Source organism: Vitis vinifera, chromosome 14, assembly GCF_030704535.1.
Source record: "Vitis vinifera cultivar Pinot Noir 40024 chromosome 14, ASM3070453v1".
In the NCBI taxonomy this organism is placed as follows: Eukaryota; Viridiplantae; Streptophyta; class Magnoliopsida; order Vitales; family Vitaceae; genus Vitis; species Vitis vinifera.
In genome coordinates, this window is record NC_081818.1 from 227760 (window position 1) to 243677 (window position 15918).

General features: G+C 39.4%; 1 protein-coding gene across 16 annotated transcripts; it reads right to left on the bottom strand.

The window, feature by feature from the left end:
* Positions 1-4: 4 nt before the first annotated feature.
* On the bottom strand, positions 5-15893 carry LOC100261393 (pentatricopeptide repeat-containing protein At3g56550). Of its 16 annotated transcripts, XM_059742349.1 has the most exons (12): positions 13838-15893; positions 13061-13174; positions 12901-12966; positions 11819-11913; positions 10956-11186; positions 10608-10856; positions 10252-10479; positions 7698-10113; positions 7559-7598; positions 1910-2045; positions 1262-1511; positions 5-1082 (listed from the first exon to the last, which is right to left on the bottom strand). In XM_059742349.1, the coding sequence occupies exon 1, from the start codon at positions 15727-15729 to the stop codon at positions 13918-13920; it is 1812 nt and encodes a 603-aa protein (XP_059598332.1). In that variant the 5' UTR covers positions 15730-15893; the 3' UTR covers positions 5-1082; positions 1262-1511; positions 1910-2045; positions 7559-7598; positions 7698-10113; positions 10252-10479; positions 10608-10856; positions 10956-11186; positions 11819-11913; positions 12901-12966; positions 13061-13174; positions 13838-13917. The 16 variants fall into 16 exon arrangements, 15 of the variants coding, with proteins under 15 accessions (XP_059598332.1, XP_059598336.1, XP_059598330.1 ...); XM_059742353.1 differs by lacking the exons at positions 11819-11913; positions 12901-12966 and having other exon boundaries at positions 7698-7779; positions 9928-10113; XM_059742347.1 differs by lacking the exons at positions 11819-11913; positions 12901-12966 and having other exon boundaries at positions 7698-9771; positions 9928-10113.
* Between the last annotated feature and the right edge of the window lie 25 nt (positions 15894-15918).

The window sequence follows — 15918 nt, forward strand, 5'->3', positions numbered from 1 at the left end:
TCCATGAATAATCGGTTATTTTATTAAATATAAACAGGTCAATTTATGTTTTGTGTGAAAGAAAGATCATGTCTTCGTAATACATGTAATCATTTGGGCGAATTGCATGGACCAAATGAGAGAGACATCATCACATCGGTGATCTGACTGGACCTCCAAATGATAGACGCCTCTGAATATACTTGCTAGAGAACAAAAACCATAGGCAAAACAAACAATGAGAGACCTGTTTCCTAGAAAATAAAAACCATACACAAAGGGAACTGTAGGAAATAAAAGATGGGGGGTCAGAGTCAGACACATGCCCAAAAGGGCTACAACTGAAAAATACCAATTTGCTAAAACCATCCCATAGCTTCTTTCTCAAATATCACAAACCCAAAAGCAGTATTTACTCGAGTGCTGGAACTCAAAATTTCCACTCCCCTCTGACTGGATCATAGGACACGCTCAGCACCTCTCGATTGTTAAACTGGACAAGGGATTCAAGATCAAGCCCCTGAATGTCTCTCCAGAAAACTAGATGCATCCATAGCCACGGCGTCCAACCAAAAGTCCTTCACACGGTGGCAGAACCCTGGTTCTGCCCTTTCTTTTGCTGCCAATTCCTGGATTGTAGGCTCAGTGTAGTAGTCAGTGTGAAGGAGTTTTGGCATCAGCCACTCCACATCAGCTGAATGATCATGCATGGTCATAGCCTCATTAGCCTTATCTTATGACTAATGAACTCTCCCCTCCATTTCCTTTTCTGCTCCAAATGCACACATGGTTACTAGTATTTAGAACTGGATAGAGATAATAGGGATAATCAAAGCAGGACACATTACTTGAAAGGATGCAAGTCTTCTAACAACCCAAGATTCAAGCATTGAATCTTTCTTGAGAGATTGGGAATGATAGGGCAAGTGTCCAACCCTAAATGGGTTAAAGGAGGGTTAATATAGAGCTAATACTCGTGAAATAAATCTGCCATATTTTGGCAGGTTCAAGACGACCGCTTGAGCACCTTGGGCACTTGAGCGTTGGATAAGCGCTTAAGTGGTTCTAACGCTTGAGCATTGTTTCCACCACTCGAGTGTTTCCTGTTTTTCCAAAACATTAATTCAAGGATTTTTAGTTCATAGAAAAATTATCGATCTACTTTATATTGAAACAAATTTGCCAACATATAATGTACTAGACTCATTAGTATGTTCAGATATTTTAATCCAAGCTAGCAAAAAATGATAACCATGTCTAATTTCCTAGACAAAGTACTTACCGTTATCATGCACAAAAGTAGATGCATCCTTCAAGAGAGACACTCTCTCTTCACTCCTTGTAGGCCACTGTTTGGTGGGGCCAAAGATCAATTCTCTTGGATTCTCCATGTCTATATGAATCCCCGAGTTATGTTAATGATTCTCACCTTTTGATCATCACCTTTAGGCTTGCAACTTGAACTGCCTCTTTGACAAGTGCCGAGAAGTCAGTAAGGATGAAACTATGGCTGGCACAGGGTTGTCAGCCACCTGTTTTTGACAAGCACAAAAACAAACTCATCACTTATTTCTTCACAACTGTCAGCTAATCCCCTAATATAGGTTGCTTCCTAGTTCAATGATCAACATCTCAGACACCATGCATATATCTCTGTGTTCCTGAGCATCATTTGTATGGAGAAATGCTAGTATAATCACTTAAGAAAAAAAATTCTGTCCACGAATAACATTTCTTTTCTCTTTTTTTTTTTACCATTATGATTTTTCCCCATGGCATTCCACATGTGCACATACTAGAGCACATTCACAAATTATGAGACATTTTTGTGTTCACAATTTACAATAAATAATCAAAAACACTTTCTTGTGGAGTCATTCTACTAAATTTAATCATAGACCACATTTCTAGGAACAAAAGTAAGACTTACAGGCATGCTAGAAATTCCATATTGGATAACCGTGGATCCATGGCGAACAATTGATGTCTGAGGCATTGCAGCTAGAGTTCCAAAAGGGTTCACAACAGGTGATGACTGTACAACCACAGCATCCTGGGTGGTAGAACTGAAAACATGTAAATAAACATGAAATCAGAAAATAAGGTAGAAAAAGTCAACACAGCATTTAGCACATTGATAGGTTTCATATTGAACAAAAGAGAAGATACCAATGAACAAATATCACAAAAACAAACAAATTCAGCATACTACACTAAGAAGTTGATTCCCAAGCAAAAGATGAGCTTGAGTTTACAATGTCATATTGGGAGTATCATCCCTTCTAGTGGGTTTTTTTCAGTATGTTATGTGTTCATGGATGAGTTTCTGCTCTTTGGTTCAACTTCTTCATTATAATAAAACCTTTTTGTTTCCCCAAAAAATAGATGCAATATTAAAAAACACGCATAAATGCTAGTCACAGAACCCAAATAAACAAAAGAACATAGCAGTGCTTGTACCTACCAATGGCAGAACCAGCCACATAACAGTAGTTCTAGTAGGACAAAAGATGGAGCTGATGATGATCCTAAAAATCTAGTTTATGTTAACACTTTTAAAATATCACTTGAAGAATAGGGTTTCACGGGAATAATATTCTTTCATTGAGATTATTCTTTTATAAAGTTTACAGCATATACAAATTGGAAACTAAATCACCGATTAAAGGGAAAGAATTACTCCTAACAATTACTTTCCTAAAAATACAAAGATTGACAACTAATAGCTAATTTACAGCTTTACAAAGTTATTTCTTTCCATATCAGTTTCGATTTTCCAACACTCCCCCTCAAGCTGGCTTAAAGATATCTTCCATAGCCAGCTTGCCAACTAGAAAATCAAATTGCCTCTTGTGTAGTCCTTTGGTGAAGACATCAGCCACTTGTTCCTCAGTAGGGATATAGGTCATACAAACCAATCTGTTGTCTATCTTCTCTTTAATGAAATGCTTGTCCACTTCCACATGTTTGGTGCTATCTTGGAGAACCGGATTGTGAGCTACTGAAATTGCTGCCTTGTTGTCACAATACAACTTCATAGGAGATGAACCTGTCATCTTTAACTCTTCTAGTAATCTTCTTATCCACATAATCTCACAAATACCATGAGCTACAGCTCTAAACTCAGTCTCAACATTGCTTCTAGCAACCACGTTCTGTTTTTTACTTCGCCACATAACCAAGTTGCCACCTACAAATGAACAGTACCCAGAGGTAGACCTTCGATCCACTATGCTTCTAGCCCAGTCTGCATCGGTGTAGGTTTCAATTTGTAGGTGTCCTCGTGACTTAAACAGAAGACCTCTACCTGGTGTCCCCTTTAAATACTGTAGAATCCTGTATACAGCTTCAAAATGCTCTGGTCCAGGCGCATGCATAAACTGACTAACCATACTCACTGAGAATGCTATGTCAGGGCGTGTATGGGATAGGTAAATCAATCTCCTAGCAAGTCTCTGATAACGATCCCGGTCCTTCACATTCTTAGCTTTTGTAGGCTACAGTTTTACATTCGGCTCTATAGGTGTTTCAACAGGCTTAGATCCTAACATACCTATCTCATCAAGAAGATCAAGAACATACTTCCGCTGATTTACAAAGATACCTTCTTTGGACCTAGCAAACTCCATCCCAAGAAAGTATGTTAATGCCCCCAGGTCCTTAATCTCAAATTCCTCAGCAAGTTTCCCCTTCAGCTTCTCTAGTTCATTGCAATCATCCCCAGTTAACACAATATCGTCAGCATACACAATTAAGATGACTACTTTACCTTCATTTGAATGTTTGTAGAACATCATGTGATCAACTTGACTTTGAGTATATCCATAATGTTTTATTACTTTGCCAAAGCGCTCAAACCAAGCTATAGGCGACTGCTTAAGTCCGTATAAGGACTTCTTCAATTTGCACACTTTCCCAACTCCAAAACTTTCTTCAAAACCTGGTAGAGGACTCATGAACACTTCTTCCTCTAGGTCTCCATTAAGAAAGACATTTTTAACATTTAATTGGTGTAAGGGCCAATTGGAATTTACTACAAGGGAGAACAAAACTCTAATCGAGTTTATTTTAGCTACGGGAGCGAAAGTCTCTTGGTAGTCTATCCCATAGGTTTGAGTAAAACCCTTTGCCACAAGTCTGACTTTGTATCTCTCAACACTTCCATCTGCTTTACTCTTTATTGTTAACACCCATTTGCACCCTACAACTTTTTTTTCCCTTGATAGATCTACAACCTCACAAGTGTCATTCTTTTTTAAGGCATTCATTTCCTCAAACACTGCCAATTTCCAACTCGGTTCATCTAGTGCTTCCTGAATATTTCTAGGTACCACAAGTTTTGAAATATTTGTACTGAATGAATGCTCTATAGTTGTCAGAAAGGTTACTGTAGGAGATATATTTGGCAATGGGATGTTTAGTGCAAGCTCAGGTTCCCTTTCTAAGAGCAATAGGGAGATCAAGGTCAAGGTCCTGTGTAGGAAAAACTGGGGTTAATCCTAAACCAGGTTTGGGTGCAAATATTTTTGGACTTGGATCAAAGTGTGATGGTAAACTTAGATCAGTAACAGAAGAAGAAGAAGCATGTATAGGAGTAGGAACGGAAGGAAGGTTACCTGAGGCATTTAGAGAGTCATTGCCCAGGGCTTTCGGTTGACCATGTGCTGGGATGATTGGCTAGTCTTTACTTCTTCCAGGGACTTTTTTCCTTGAATAAACCACAGGCTCAAGATTGTTTCTATTTTTTTTTCATTTGTAGTGTTTCTTCTTCTGACAGACCAATTTCATATTCGGATTCAGTAGGCTTAGTTTCCTTATTTTCTTTTTCAAGAGAGATATCAAGAATTACACTAGGCAAAGGTTCAACAATTTCCCAAAAATTTGGTTCCACTAATTTCTCCCCCTGAAGTAAATTTTTGGTAAAATATGGGACATTTTCCATAAAGGAAACATTCATAGTTGTGTAAAAACGTTTTGTAAGGGGATTAAAACATTTGTAACCCTTTTTATTAGGAGTATATCCTACAAAAATACATTTTTCTGCTCTTGGGTCTAACTTAGATCTTGACCTTTTTGGAATGTGTACATATGCAGTGCATCCAAATATTTTCAAGGATAATTCAAAATTAATTCGAGATTCTGGAAATACCTTTTTCAAGCACTCCAAAGGAGTGGTATACTGCAAAATTTTTGTAGGCATCCTGTTGATTAGATATGAAGCAATTAGTATGGCATCCCCCCATAAATATTTTGGAATATTCATGTAAAACATCATAGCCTATGCTACTTCTAACAAGTGTTTATTTTTACATTCAGCTATTCCATTCTGTTCAGGGGTATCAGAACACGAGGATTGATGTAAAATTCCTTTCTCATTTGAAAAGGTTTCCAAAACTTTATTAAAGTACTCAGTCCCATTATCAGATCTCAAAATACTGATTTTTGTTTGAAATTGGTTTTCAATCATTCTATAAAATTCTTTAAAAATCCTTTCGACTTCAAATTTTTCCCTCATTAAATATACCCAACAAAGACGTGTATGGTTGTCTATAAAGGTCACAAACCATTTTTTTCCTAAAATTGTGGTTATTTTTTAAGGCCCTTAAACATTACTGTGAAAAAGATATGCATAGTAGGGTTTTGGAATGTAAGTTTTACGTTGGCTCTTTGCCAATAAACAACTTTCACATTGAAATGATAAAGGATCAACCTTTTGAAATAACACTAGAAATAAATGTTTTAAATAAGAGAAACTAGGATGACCTAATCTGCAATGCCAAACCATTATTTAATCACGAACAGAAAGAGAACTAATACTACTTAGTCCTTGAGCAATTTTATTACTAGGTAAATTATCCTCAAAATAATAAAGACAATTGATCATCCTAGCATTGCCAATCGTCTTCCCCGAGCTCCGGTCCTGAAAAATACAATGGGATTCATAGAAGATAACACAACAATTAGAATCTCTAGATAATTTGCTAATAGACAAGAGATTACAAGTAAGTTTAGGAACATGGAGAACAGATTTAAGATCTATTCCCTCAGAGATTTTTATTAGACCTTTTCCTGCAATAGGTGAGAAATTACCATCAGCTATCCGAACCTTTTTATTTCCAGGACACGGTAAATAGGATCCAAACATGTTTGAGGAATTAGTCATGTGGTCAGATGCTCCAGAATCGATTATCCATGGAGTAGATTTAAAACGACAAGATAGAGCATATAATTCATTACCTGTGTGTGCCACAAAAACACTAGAAGTACCGGATGTCAAGTTGGATTTCAGCAGTGCGGGAAGATGCTCCATTTGCTCAGTGGTGAAGGGGCTGGTCTCAACCTCATTAGCAGTAGGAATAATGGCTCGGCCTGGTTTGTCACCTGTTTTTCCTTTCCAATTTGCAAGTTTCCCATGGATTTTCCAACAGTTCTCACGGGTATGGCAAGGTTTGTTGCAAAAATCACACCAAACCCGTGGTCTTTCCTCTGATTTGCGCTCAAACACAATGGCTTTATTATAGCCTCCACCCGTGGTAACCAAGGATGAACCTTCAATAGCAACTCCAAGTCCCTTCTTGCCCAGCATCACATTTCTCTGACTCTCTTCTCTTCTAACTTCTGAAAAAACTTCACTAATTGAAGGCAGGGGTTGTCTTCCAATGATTCTCCCCCTTACCTCATCAAACTCGACATTAAGGTCAGCCAAGAACTTGAAGATCCGATTATCTTCCATGGTCTTCTTATGATGACGTCCCCTCGACAAATTTCCACTCATAGGTGTTGAATAGGTCAAGGTCTTGCCAGATCCGCTTTAAGGAGTTGAAGTACTTTGTGACGTTGTTCTCCCCTTGTCGTATCTCACCGAGTTTGAGGGTTAATTCAAAGATCTGTGATTGATTCCCTAAATCAGAATACATCTGATTTACATTCTCCCAAAACTCTTGTGTTGTTGGATAGCACATGTAATTAGAGCTAATGTCTTCTTCCATAGAATTCACAAGTCATGTCATCACCATGGAATTCTCAGCATCCCATATAGCATAGTTCGGATCATCCATTGTAGGAGCCTTCTTTTCACCCGTCAGGTAGCCCATCTTTCCACGTCCTTTGATGTACATCCAAACTGATTGAGACCATCTCAGAAAGTTGTCACCATTCAAGCGAATCGTGGTGATTTGGACAGAGTGAGATTCCGAGGTGGTAGGACTGATTTTTGAAGAATCAATGATGATGGGATTGTTCAGAGAAGGTTGAGGAACAGTAGTGGACTCGTTTGAAATATCCGACATGGTTTCAGAGAGAACAAGGATTGAAAGAGAGGAAGAAGGAGGATTTCGGCAAGCAAATTGCTAGCTCTGATACCAACTTGAAGAATAGGGTTTCACGGGAATAATATTCTTTCATTGAGATTATTCTTTTATAAAGTTTACAGCATATACAAATTGGAAACTAAATCACTGATTAAAGGGAAAGAATTACTTCTAACAATTACTTTCCTAAAAATACAAAGATTGACAACTAATAGCTAATTTACAGCTTTACAATCCAAAATACAGAGCATAAAACTGATGAAGCTTACAGTTGACCAAAGGTACCCTGACCAAGAACATTTGTGACACCTGCCAACATGCCTCAGATTTACACATCAGATGTGGAATTCAAATGACAATTGCATCCCAGGAAAGAACATAAGCAAAATAAAATCAACTTTAAGTTACCTCCTGATGTCTGACCAAAGTTGGTATTAGAAGTACCATCGGTTTGAGCAACTTGTACTGGCTGAAGAGTAGTGAGAGAGGACTGTATGTGTAGATAGCAGATTGAAAATGATAATGATGATATTGACATCAACAATAATAATAATAAATTGATATAGATTACTTCCATACTTCCATTATTTCGCTTGACATACAAAAAATAAATGAACTTTCTGATACTTATGGTTTTCTGACTAAAACCAACTTCATTGCTTGTAGGATGCAGTGGTGGTGTGCTCAAAAACATGTTCTGCCCCAATACAGTTGATCTTATGCCCAATATATTTGATTGACCCAAGGAAGGGGCAATTCCCTGCCCAAGTGTGGAAGCAGTTTGTCCTAAGGTAGCATTTGTCTACCCAAGCAATGGTGCAGACAGAAACAATGAGGATGATTGGGTGCTAGAATAACTCAAGCCAGAGGTAAATGTTGGAGTCGCTCCTGGAGCTGAAGCATGACTAAAGATAGAAGATGATGGCGCCCACGCCTAAGAGCTATATAAATGTAGCGCTCCTCGAGAGTCTAAAGGATATAGTATCTTTCGGCCTTTAACCAAGGGGTCCCTTCTTTTCGAATAAGTTATTTCTCTTGTCACTATACGATTAAACTTAAACTAATTTTTTTAACTGACAAAATACTGATTAAATCTAGAGTGAGTGACTCTTAAAAGAGGCAGGAACGGGTCTTAAAGTAGTTCCAGACACTTTTATATAGGAGCCCTGTGACAAAAGGGGGTCCAGGGGAACTCCCCTGGCAAAGAAGCTAAAGGAAGTTCCTTTTGTTTTTCTAGTGAGAGAGTGACCCTGATAAGTGGTGGAGAAGTACTGGTTTCAAATGTAGGGGTTGATATAGCTTCAAATACATAAGGTATGGCAGATGAGGATGATACTGTCCAAAAAGGGTTTGTGGTGTATGATGCATTAAAAGGTGATGAACTGAATGGCAGAATTAATGATGGTCCAAACCCTGAAGCAGCAAAAGCAGGTGTCTTTAGGGGGATTGGAAGATGTTGAGCAGGAGAAAGGATTTATAGCTGATAGACTGAATGTAGGTGAAGGACCCAAGGGGCTTGACTTTGTCATGGAACCTCCAAAGCCAATCCTACCCACAGATTGAGTAGCAAGACTGAACCTAAATGTGCAATTATAAAAATAAATCAACAAATTCATTTTTGAGAAGAACCATACAATCTATATGTGTGCATGTTTTGTAGTTCCAAGTAAAGCATACCTCTATCTCCCAACTGATAGTCCACCCACCTCAATTCTTCATGGTTTTTGTCTCTATAGGTGGGTACGACGGATATTAATTGCAACCTTCCAGCAGGTTGGTTACAACTAGGTCCATCTACTTCAGCTGTTGCAGCATAATGTCGCAGGATGCTTCAAATGAGCCTCCTCATGGGTTTATATAGAGCCCAGGAAGCTTCTAGAGACTCCTGGAGCCATCTACACTAAGCCATTGGAGGGAAGAGTGTGGAAGATTCTAGAGATGCCTAGAGATGTCCACACATCTCTACACTATGGTGGAAGGCATGAGAGGAGTTCAAGGCTTTATAGAGAATTCTAGAGATCTCTTGTACATAGGGTTGTACATAGAATTGTATAGGGCATTCTAGAATCTTCTTGATTTGTAAGGAACCCTCTAAGGTTCCAGAGAGTTTCATTGGTGTCTATAAATAGGTGAGGGTTTCATTTGGCCAAGGCACCACCCAAATCACTTCCTAACCAAGCAAGTGAGCTTCTAAGCATTGTATAGTTTCCTTTGAAAGCAATAAAGCTTCCATTCTTTAAGAGTTGCCTACTACGCCTTCTAAAGCTTCCGAGTTGTGAGCGTCTTAGCCTAGCAAACTAAGCATTGAGAGTAAGGCTGACTTAGCAAGATCAAGGGTCTTGGCTTGTCTAAGTGCCGCACGAGCTTAGGAAAAGACTAAGTCTGTGACAATAAGGTGCTATTCTACTTCCTCCATGTTGATCAATAAAAGTTGGCTTTACAAACCCTGTGCTTCCAAATGTTGACTCTGTAGTCTAAGGTCCTGCATTAAAGTTTAAGGGATAAAAAAATGCTTCTTATTTATAGGAAAAAACAAAAGCATGTGATACAAACTGCTAGATTCAGAAATTTGATGCTTCTTGAAAGAAATTTAACAACTGTAACTGCATAAACAATAAGAAATGCAGGAAATAGTCACCAAAATGGGAACTCTGTGTTCCATAAGAAGATGGATTAGTTCCAACTGAGCTGCCAACAAATGCATTGCTTGATTGGCCAAAGGATGGGGTGGAACCAAATCTCAATGCTGGGGTGCTAGAAAGCCCAAAAGCAAGCATGCCTGAAGATCCAAAAGCAGACACAGTTGAAGCCCCATAAGGCCCTCCTGAACCAAGGTTTGGCGTGCAGAATTGATTAGACCCACATAAATTCGTAATCATAAAAATATATCAGAAAATACATTTTTGCAAAGAAGAATACAGTCTACATAAGTGAATGTTATGTAGTTGGAAGTAAAGCATACCTTTATCTCCCAATTGATAGTCCTCCCACCTCAATTCTTCATGGCTTTTGTTTCTGTAGATGGGTACAGCAGATATTGACTTCAGCTTTCCAGCAGGTTGTTCAAAATTAGTTCCATCTACTTCAGCTATTGCAGCATAAGCTGCCATTCTACTTCCTCCAGATGGATCACTAGAAGCTAGCTTTCCAAAACCCATGCTTCCAAATGTTGATGCTGTAATCTGAGGTCCTGCATGACAATACAGATGAAAAACAACACTTCATATCAGTAGAAAAAACAAAGGCAAGCGCAGAAAACAGCTAAATTCAGAAATTTGAAGCTTCTTGAAAGATTAAAGAAATGCAGAAAATACTCACCAAAATGGGAACTCTGTGTCCCATAGGGAAATGAATTAGCTCCAACTGCATTGACATCAAATGTCGAAGTGGGTTGGCCAAATAATGGAGTGGAACAAAAGCCAAATGCTAGGGTGCTAGAAGCCTCAAAAGGAGGCCTGCTTGAAGATCCAAATCCAGGCATGCTTGAAGTTCCAAAAGCAGACACGGTTGAAGCCCCACATGGCCCTCCTGAGCCAAAGTTTGGTGTTTTGTATGGATTAGACCCACCTAAATTTGTAATTATAAAAATAAATCAGTAAATTCATGTTTGAAAAGAACCATACAATCAATGTATGTGAAGGTTATGTAGTTGCAAGTAAAGCCTACCTTTATCTCCCAATTGATAGTCCTCCCTCTCATCTTAGTTCTTTGTGGTTTTTGTCTCTGTAGATGGGTATGGCGGATACCGACATCAGCTTCCAGCAGGTTGTTCAAAACTGGCCCCATCTACCTCAGCTGTTGTAGCATAAGGTGCTATTCTACTTCCTCTGTGTTCATCACTAATACCTGCCCTTCCAAAAACTGTGCTTCCAAATGTTGATGATGTAATGTGAGGTCCTGCATGACAGTTCAGGAGAGAAATCATTCTTCTTATCTATAACAAATTCCAAATGTTGATGATGTAATGTGAGGTGCTGCATGACAATTCAGGAGAGAAACCATGCTTCTTATTTTAACAAAGACAAACGTGTGTGGGACAAATGCGTGTGGCACAAACTGCTAATTCAGAAATTGGATGCCTCTGAAAAAGAAATCTCAATATCCCAAACTGCATAAACAATAAAAATGCAACCAAAATGGGAACTGTGCCCCAGAAGAAGATAGACTAGTTCCAACTGACAGTGCTGCCAAATGCAGAAGTTGATTGGCTAAAGGATGGCGCAGAACCAAATTTAAATGCTAGGGTACTTGAAGCCACAAAAGTAGGTATGCTTGAAGATCCCAATCCAGGCATGCTTGAATATCCCAGTCCAGGCATGCTTGAAAATCCAAAAGCAGACACAGTAGAAGCCCCATATGGCCCTCCTGAACTAAAATTTGCGATGCTGGATATGCCAAATGTCGTGCCTGTGTTACTTAGTGTTGATACAGAAGTGGAATAAAATGCCAGGTAGTTTTAGCACTAGAGGCTGGGAAGCTATTAGCACTAAATGCCGGTTGACCTGATGTGCAAAAGGGAGGAGACAAACCAAATGAACTGCTCCCAAAATCAGAATTTGTTTGTTGACATGCACTTTCAGATTGATTGGAAGTTGACCCAGAGCCTCCAAAATCAGGTTTCTGCCTGATTACAGTTTGTTGAAAATTGAAGAAGAAGATAATGTTTTCATCAGAAAGAAAAACAAAAAGCAAAACAAAAAACAAAACAAAATGAAATCCTATGTCTAAATAAAAGTCCCATCATGTTACTATTGGAATTTATATATAGGTGAATGGAAATTAGGACTCCTTTTCCTCTTGGAAGACACATTGTTTCTTAATAGACACAACTTGTTTCAAATGATGTGTTTGGTGTTTTAAGACAACTCTTTAATGGATGTGTCTAGTATCTTAAAGACACATCTCTTCTAATAGTCACCAACAAAATTTATAAATAAGTGTGCCCTTTCCCCTTGTCTTTTCTTATTCACTCACTCATGTATCCATTCTCTCCACTCTTTCTACTTTCAAGTACAAATCACAAAATATCACTTGGTGATTTGGAGTGCTACTATCACAAGAAGTGATCATTGCATCCTAGGAGTCAATTACCTCTACTGTAAGCACCTAAGCGGGGTGAAATTTGTCTCAAGAACATAAAGTCAAACTTTAACCTCAATCAACCCCAAAAGTCCATCTAATCAATAGTTGGGGACAAAAGTTACTTCAAAGAAGCAAAAAAGGCACAAAATAAAATACTAAATGCATATGTGAATGAGTGCTTTCAAACAAAGAAGAATGCAGGGAAAGAGAAGAACGCTCCTGCTGTTACATTACGTCAAATTTGTTCTCAAACTAAAGCCACAAAAATAAACTAAAAGGCCAACAGCCCTTACTCAATTATGAGTACAGATTCTTTGAAAATATGAATCCAGAGAGGGAAAAAATAGCATCAAGTAACCCTAACACACATTCTGTGAAAATTTGAATCCAAAAGAGGAGAACAATAGCAGAAAGTAACCCAGACACAAAGATAGTGGAAGGATGAAATTGAGCCGCAGTGACCGTTAAAATTAGCAGGAATGCCTTACGCCAACTAGTCGGAAGAAAGGGGTTGCCATGAAGCCTTTACCTTTGTTGATCGTAAGGGTTACCCTTCGTGGATTATAAGCAGTTTGCGGATGACGAAACCAACCAACTCTCATAATTCAGATGAGAAAACATATTACCATGAATGATAAAAGAGACGCTCACAGTATTAGAAATAATAATGACAAAATTAATGTACCAACCATGGGAAAACGAAGAGCTTCCAACGCCAAAGGAAGGAGATCCTGCTGCAGTAGTTGTGGATGTGGAGCCTAAAGGCGAAGACGACTGAGTTGCACAACCGGTCAGCCCAGAACCTGTTTCAAGAAAATCAAGAAAAAAATAACCAGTGAATCCCAATTCCCACCTCCCGTACAGGAACTGATGTCAAGAAGAAACTAAACATGATTATGAATAAAGCAAAAAGGCTAAAACCCATCAAGAATCACAAAAGTTGCAACATTATGAGAATCTTATCATTGGTGGAGGAACCCCACATATAAGTGGATGGTAGTATATAAGGTGCTCCATGACTATGCAAACATATATACATATAAGCACAACATGCTTAAGTGATGCGCTATCTATCTTCAAAGTTCAAAGAGCGTGGCGAGTAGCTTAATTTCGAAGCTGTGATTACGTATCCACCAATCACGTTCTCACAAGACACATTATTAACCTAAAATAAGGTAAACTCTTCAGACGACCTCTGGCCACTGTGGCCCATGGGCTGCAGGGCTAAGCCCACAACGGGCCGCCGGGCTCAGAGTGTGCAGATTGATTAGTGTTTGTTGTGGCTTAATACATGCATGGATGTGTTTTGATTAAATCTATGCTGCATTGCTGCTTTCTTCACATACTGTGGACTAATAAATAGGTACTAAGCTGCATACGTTGATTGGAGAATGTGTTTTCATTAGATTTTGGACATGAACTTCCCAACTGGACAGCAACCATCAAGTAGAAATCCTGTTTTTTACCCATTGTTGTTCTGAGTACCATCTTCAAGCTTGCCTTCTGATTTTTGTGTATTTTCATTGGAAAGGGATGAAGCTGTCTATCACCAGAACTCTTTGCAGGAACAATGTCCACCCTTGAAGTGATGGAACCGAACTCGGTCCCTGACAATTATTTCTCGATCAAATGCCATAGAGACAAACTTTGTGAAGTTGTGGCAATCTCTACAAACTCTTAGATTCTTGACGATCAGAAGACTCGTTCCTTCTGGAGTTCTTGCCAGCCCATACGCAATTGCCAGCTTCTCGCTGTGGTATGAAGTGGAAGTCTCCCAACAGTACTCTTGGGTGTTGGACTCAGGCGCTGCCACTAGAGATGACTCCTCCATTGCATAACCCACCAAGGAGGCTCTATGGATTACTTCCTCCAATTTGCGATAAATTTCTCTGGAATCAGGATGAGACTTGTCGTCCACTACGAATCTATGAACTTGATCGCCAACTTCAATCCAGCTCCAACCTGGGGTCGTCTTTATTCCTCGGCTTTGAATCAATTTTCTCATCCTTGCAACACCTTGCAAGTCTTTGGCTTCAGCATATATTCCAGAGAGAAGTACACAATCACCTGCGCCTAGAGATCCCAATTGAACCAGATTCCTCATGGCCATTTCTCCTATTTCCACATTTCTATGAATCTTGCATGAACCTAGCAGGGTTCGCCACAGAACTGGATCATGTTGAGAAGGAGAGCTCCTGATGACTTCAAGCGCCTCCTTTAACTTTCCAGCACGTCCAAATAAATCCACCATGCACCCATAATGCTTGATTCCAGGCTTGAGATTGAACTCAGAGCTCATCATGTGAAAATATTGAACACCCTCCTTAACCAGGCCTTGGTGACTACAACCACACAACAAACCAAGGAATGTGATGGAGTTTGGCCGGACTCCTGCCATCAACATGCTTCCAAAGAAAGTGATTGCTTCATCCCCACGCCCATGCACTCCATACCCTACAATCATCGAATTCCAAGTGAACACATCGCGCTTAGGCATCGAATTAAAGATGGAAAGAGCACTAGCCAAGCTGCCGCATTTGGCATACATATCTATCAGAGCATTGCCCACAAAAATATTTTCTACTAGTCTCCTTTCACCAGCAAACCTATGCATTTGGACTCCCATATGCAGGGCCCCCACATGGGCACAGGACGAAAGCAAGCTAACAAGTGTGAACCCATCAAACCCCACATTAGAAATTCTCATCTGATCATACATTTTTAATGCCTCCTCGTGCAAACCTGTCTGACAGTAGCATGAAATCATCGAATTCCAAGAAACCAAATCTCTTGCAGGCATTTCCTCGAAAACCTTATGTGCAGTCTCAATCAATCCATTTCCAGCATAGGATCTGATGAGGTTTGTGCACAAAACCACGTCTTGGTCGTACCCAAATCGAATTATGAATCCATGAACCTCTCTGCATTTTCCCTCTTCTTTAGCCTCTTCACATGCCTTAAGAAGGAATGAGAAAGTGTAAGTGTCGGGCCTAGCATGGGAAGCTGAAAGCATGTGGTTGTAGAAAACAATGGCTTGTAATTGGAGAGGAGATGGGCTCTGAGAAAACCCCCTGATCATGGAGTTCCAAGCAGGGGTTTGTGGGTTGTGAATACGATGGAAGACAAGTTGAGCGTAGGCCAAGGAACCAGAGACAGAAACGGCACAGAAGTTGAGGAGTTTCTCAGAAATGGAGGGGTTGTGCTGGTAGCCATTGATGAGGATGTGTGCATGAATTTTGTGAAGTTTTCTCATGCTGTTACATCCTTGTAAGAGGGAAAGAATGGCCCTGGCGTTCGCCATCATCAAAGGTGTGAATTTGGAATTGGAATTGGAATTGGAATGAAGGGATTGCATCATATCATATGATTCATATTCATTTTGATGGACTTACCGGACCAAGTCTTTGTTTCCACAAATGCCACATCCTGATACCATTTATCCCCAAATCTAGATATTCCCTTCTAAGTATCCAATTGCCATAACCAAAATTCATCCCAAAGGCCACCAAGAATTCGGCCGGAGCAATATTTCTGATAAGGTGAGTTC

Excerpts from the sequence above, each read along its gene's own strand:
- LOC100261393 (XM_010661477.3), bottom strand. The coding sequence starts at position 15,729 with ATGATGCAATCCCTTCATTCCAATTCCAATTCCAATTCCAAATTCACA.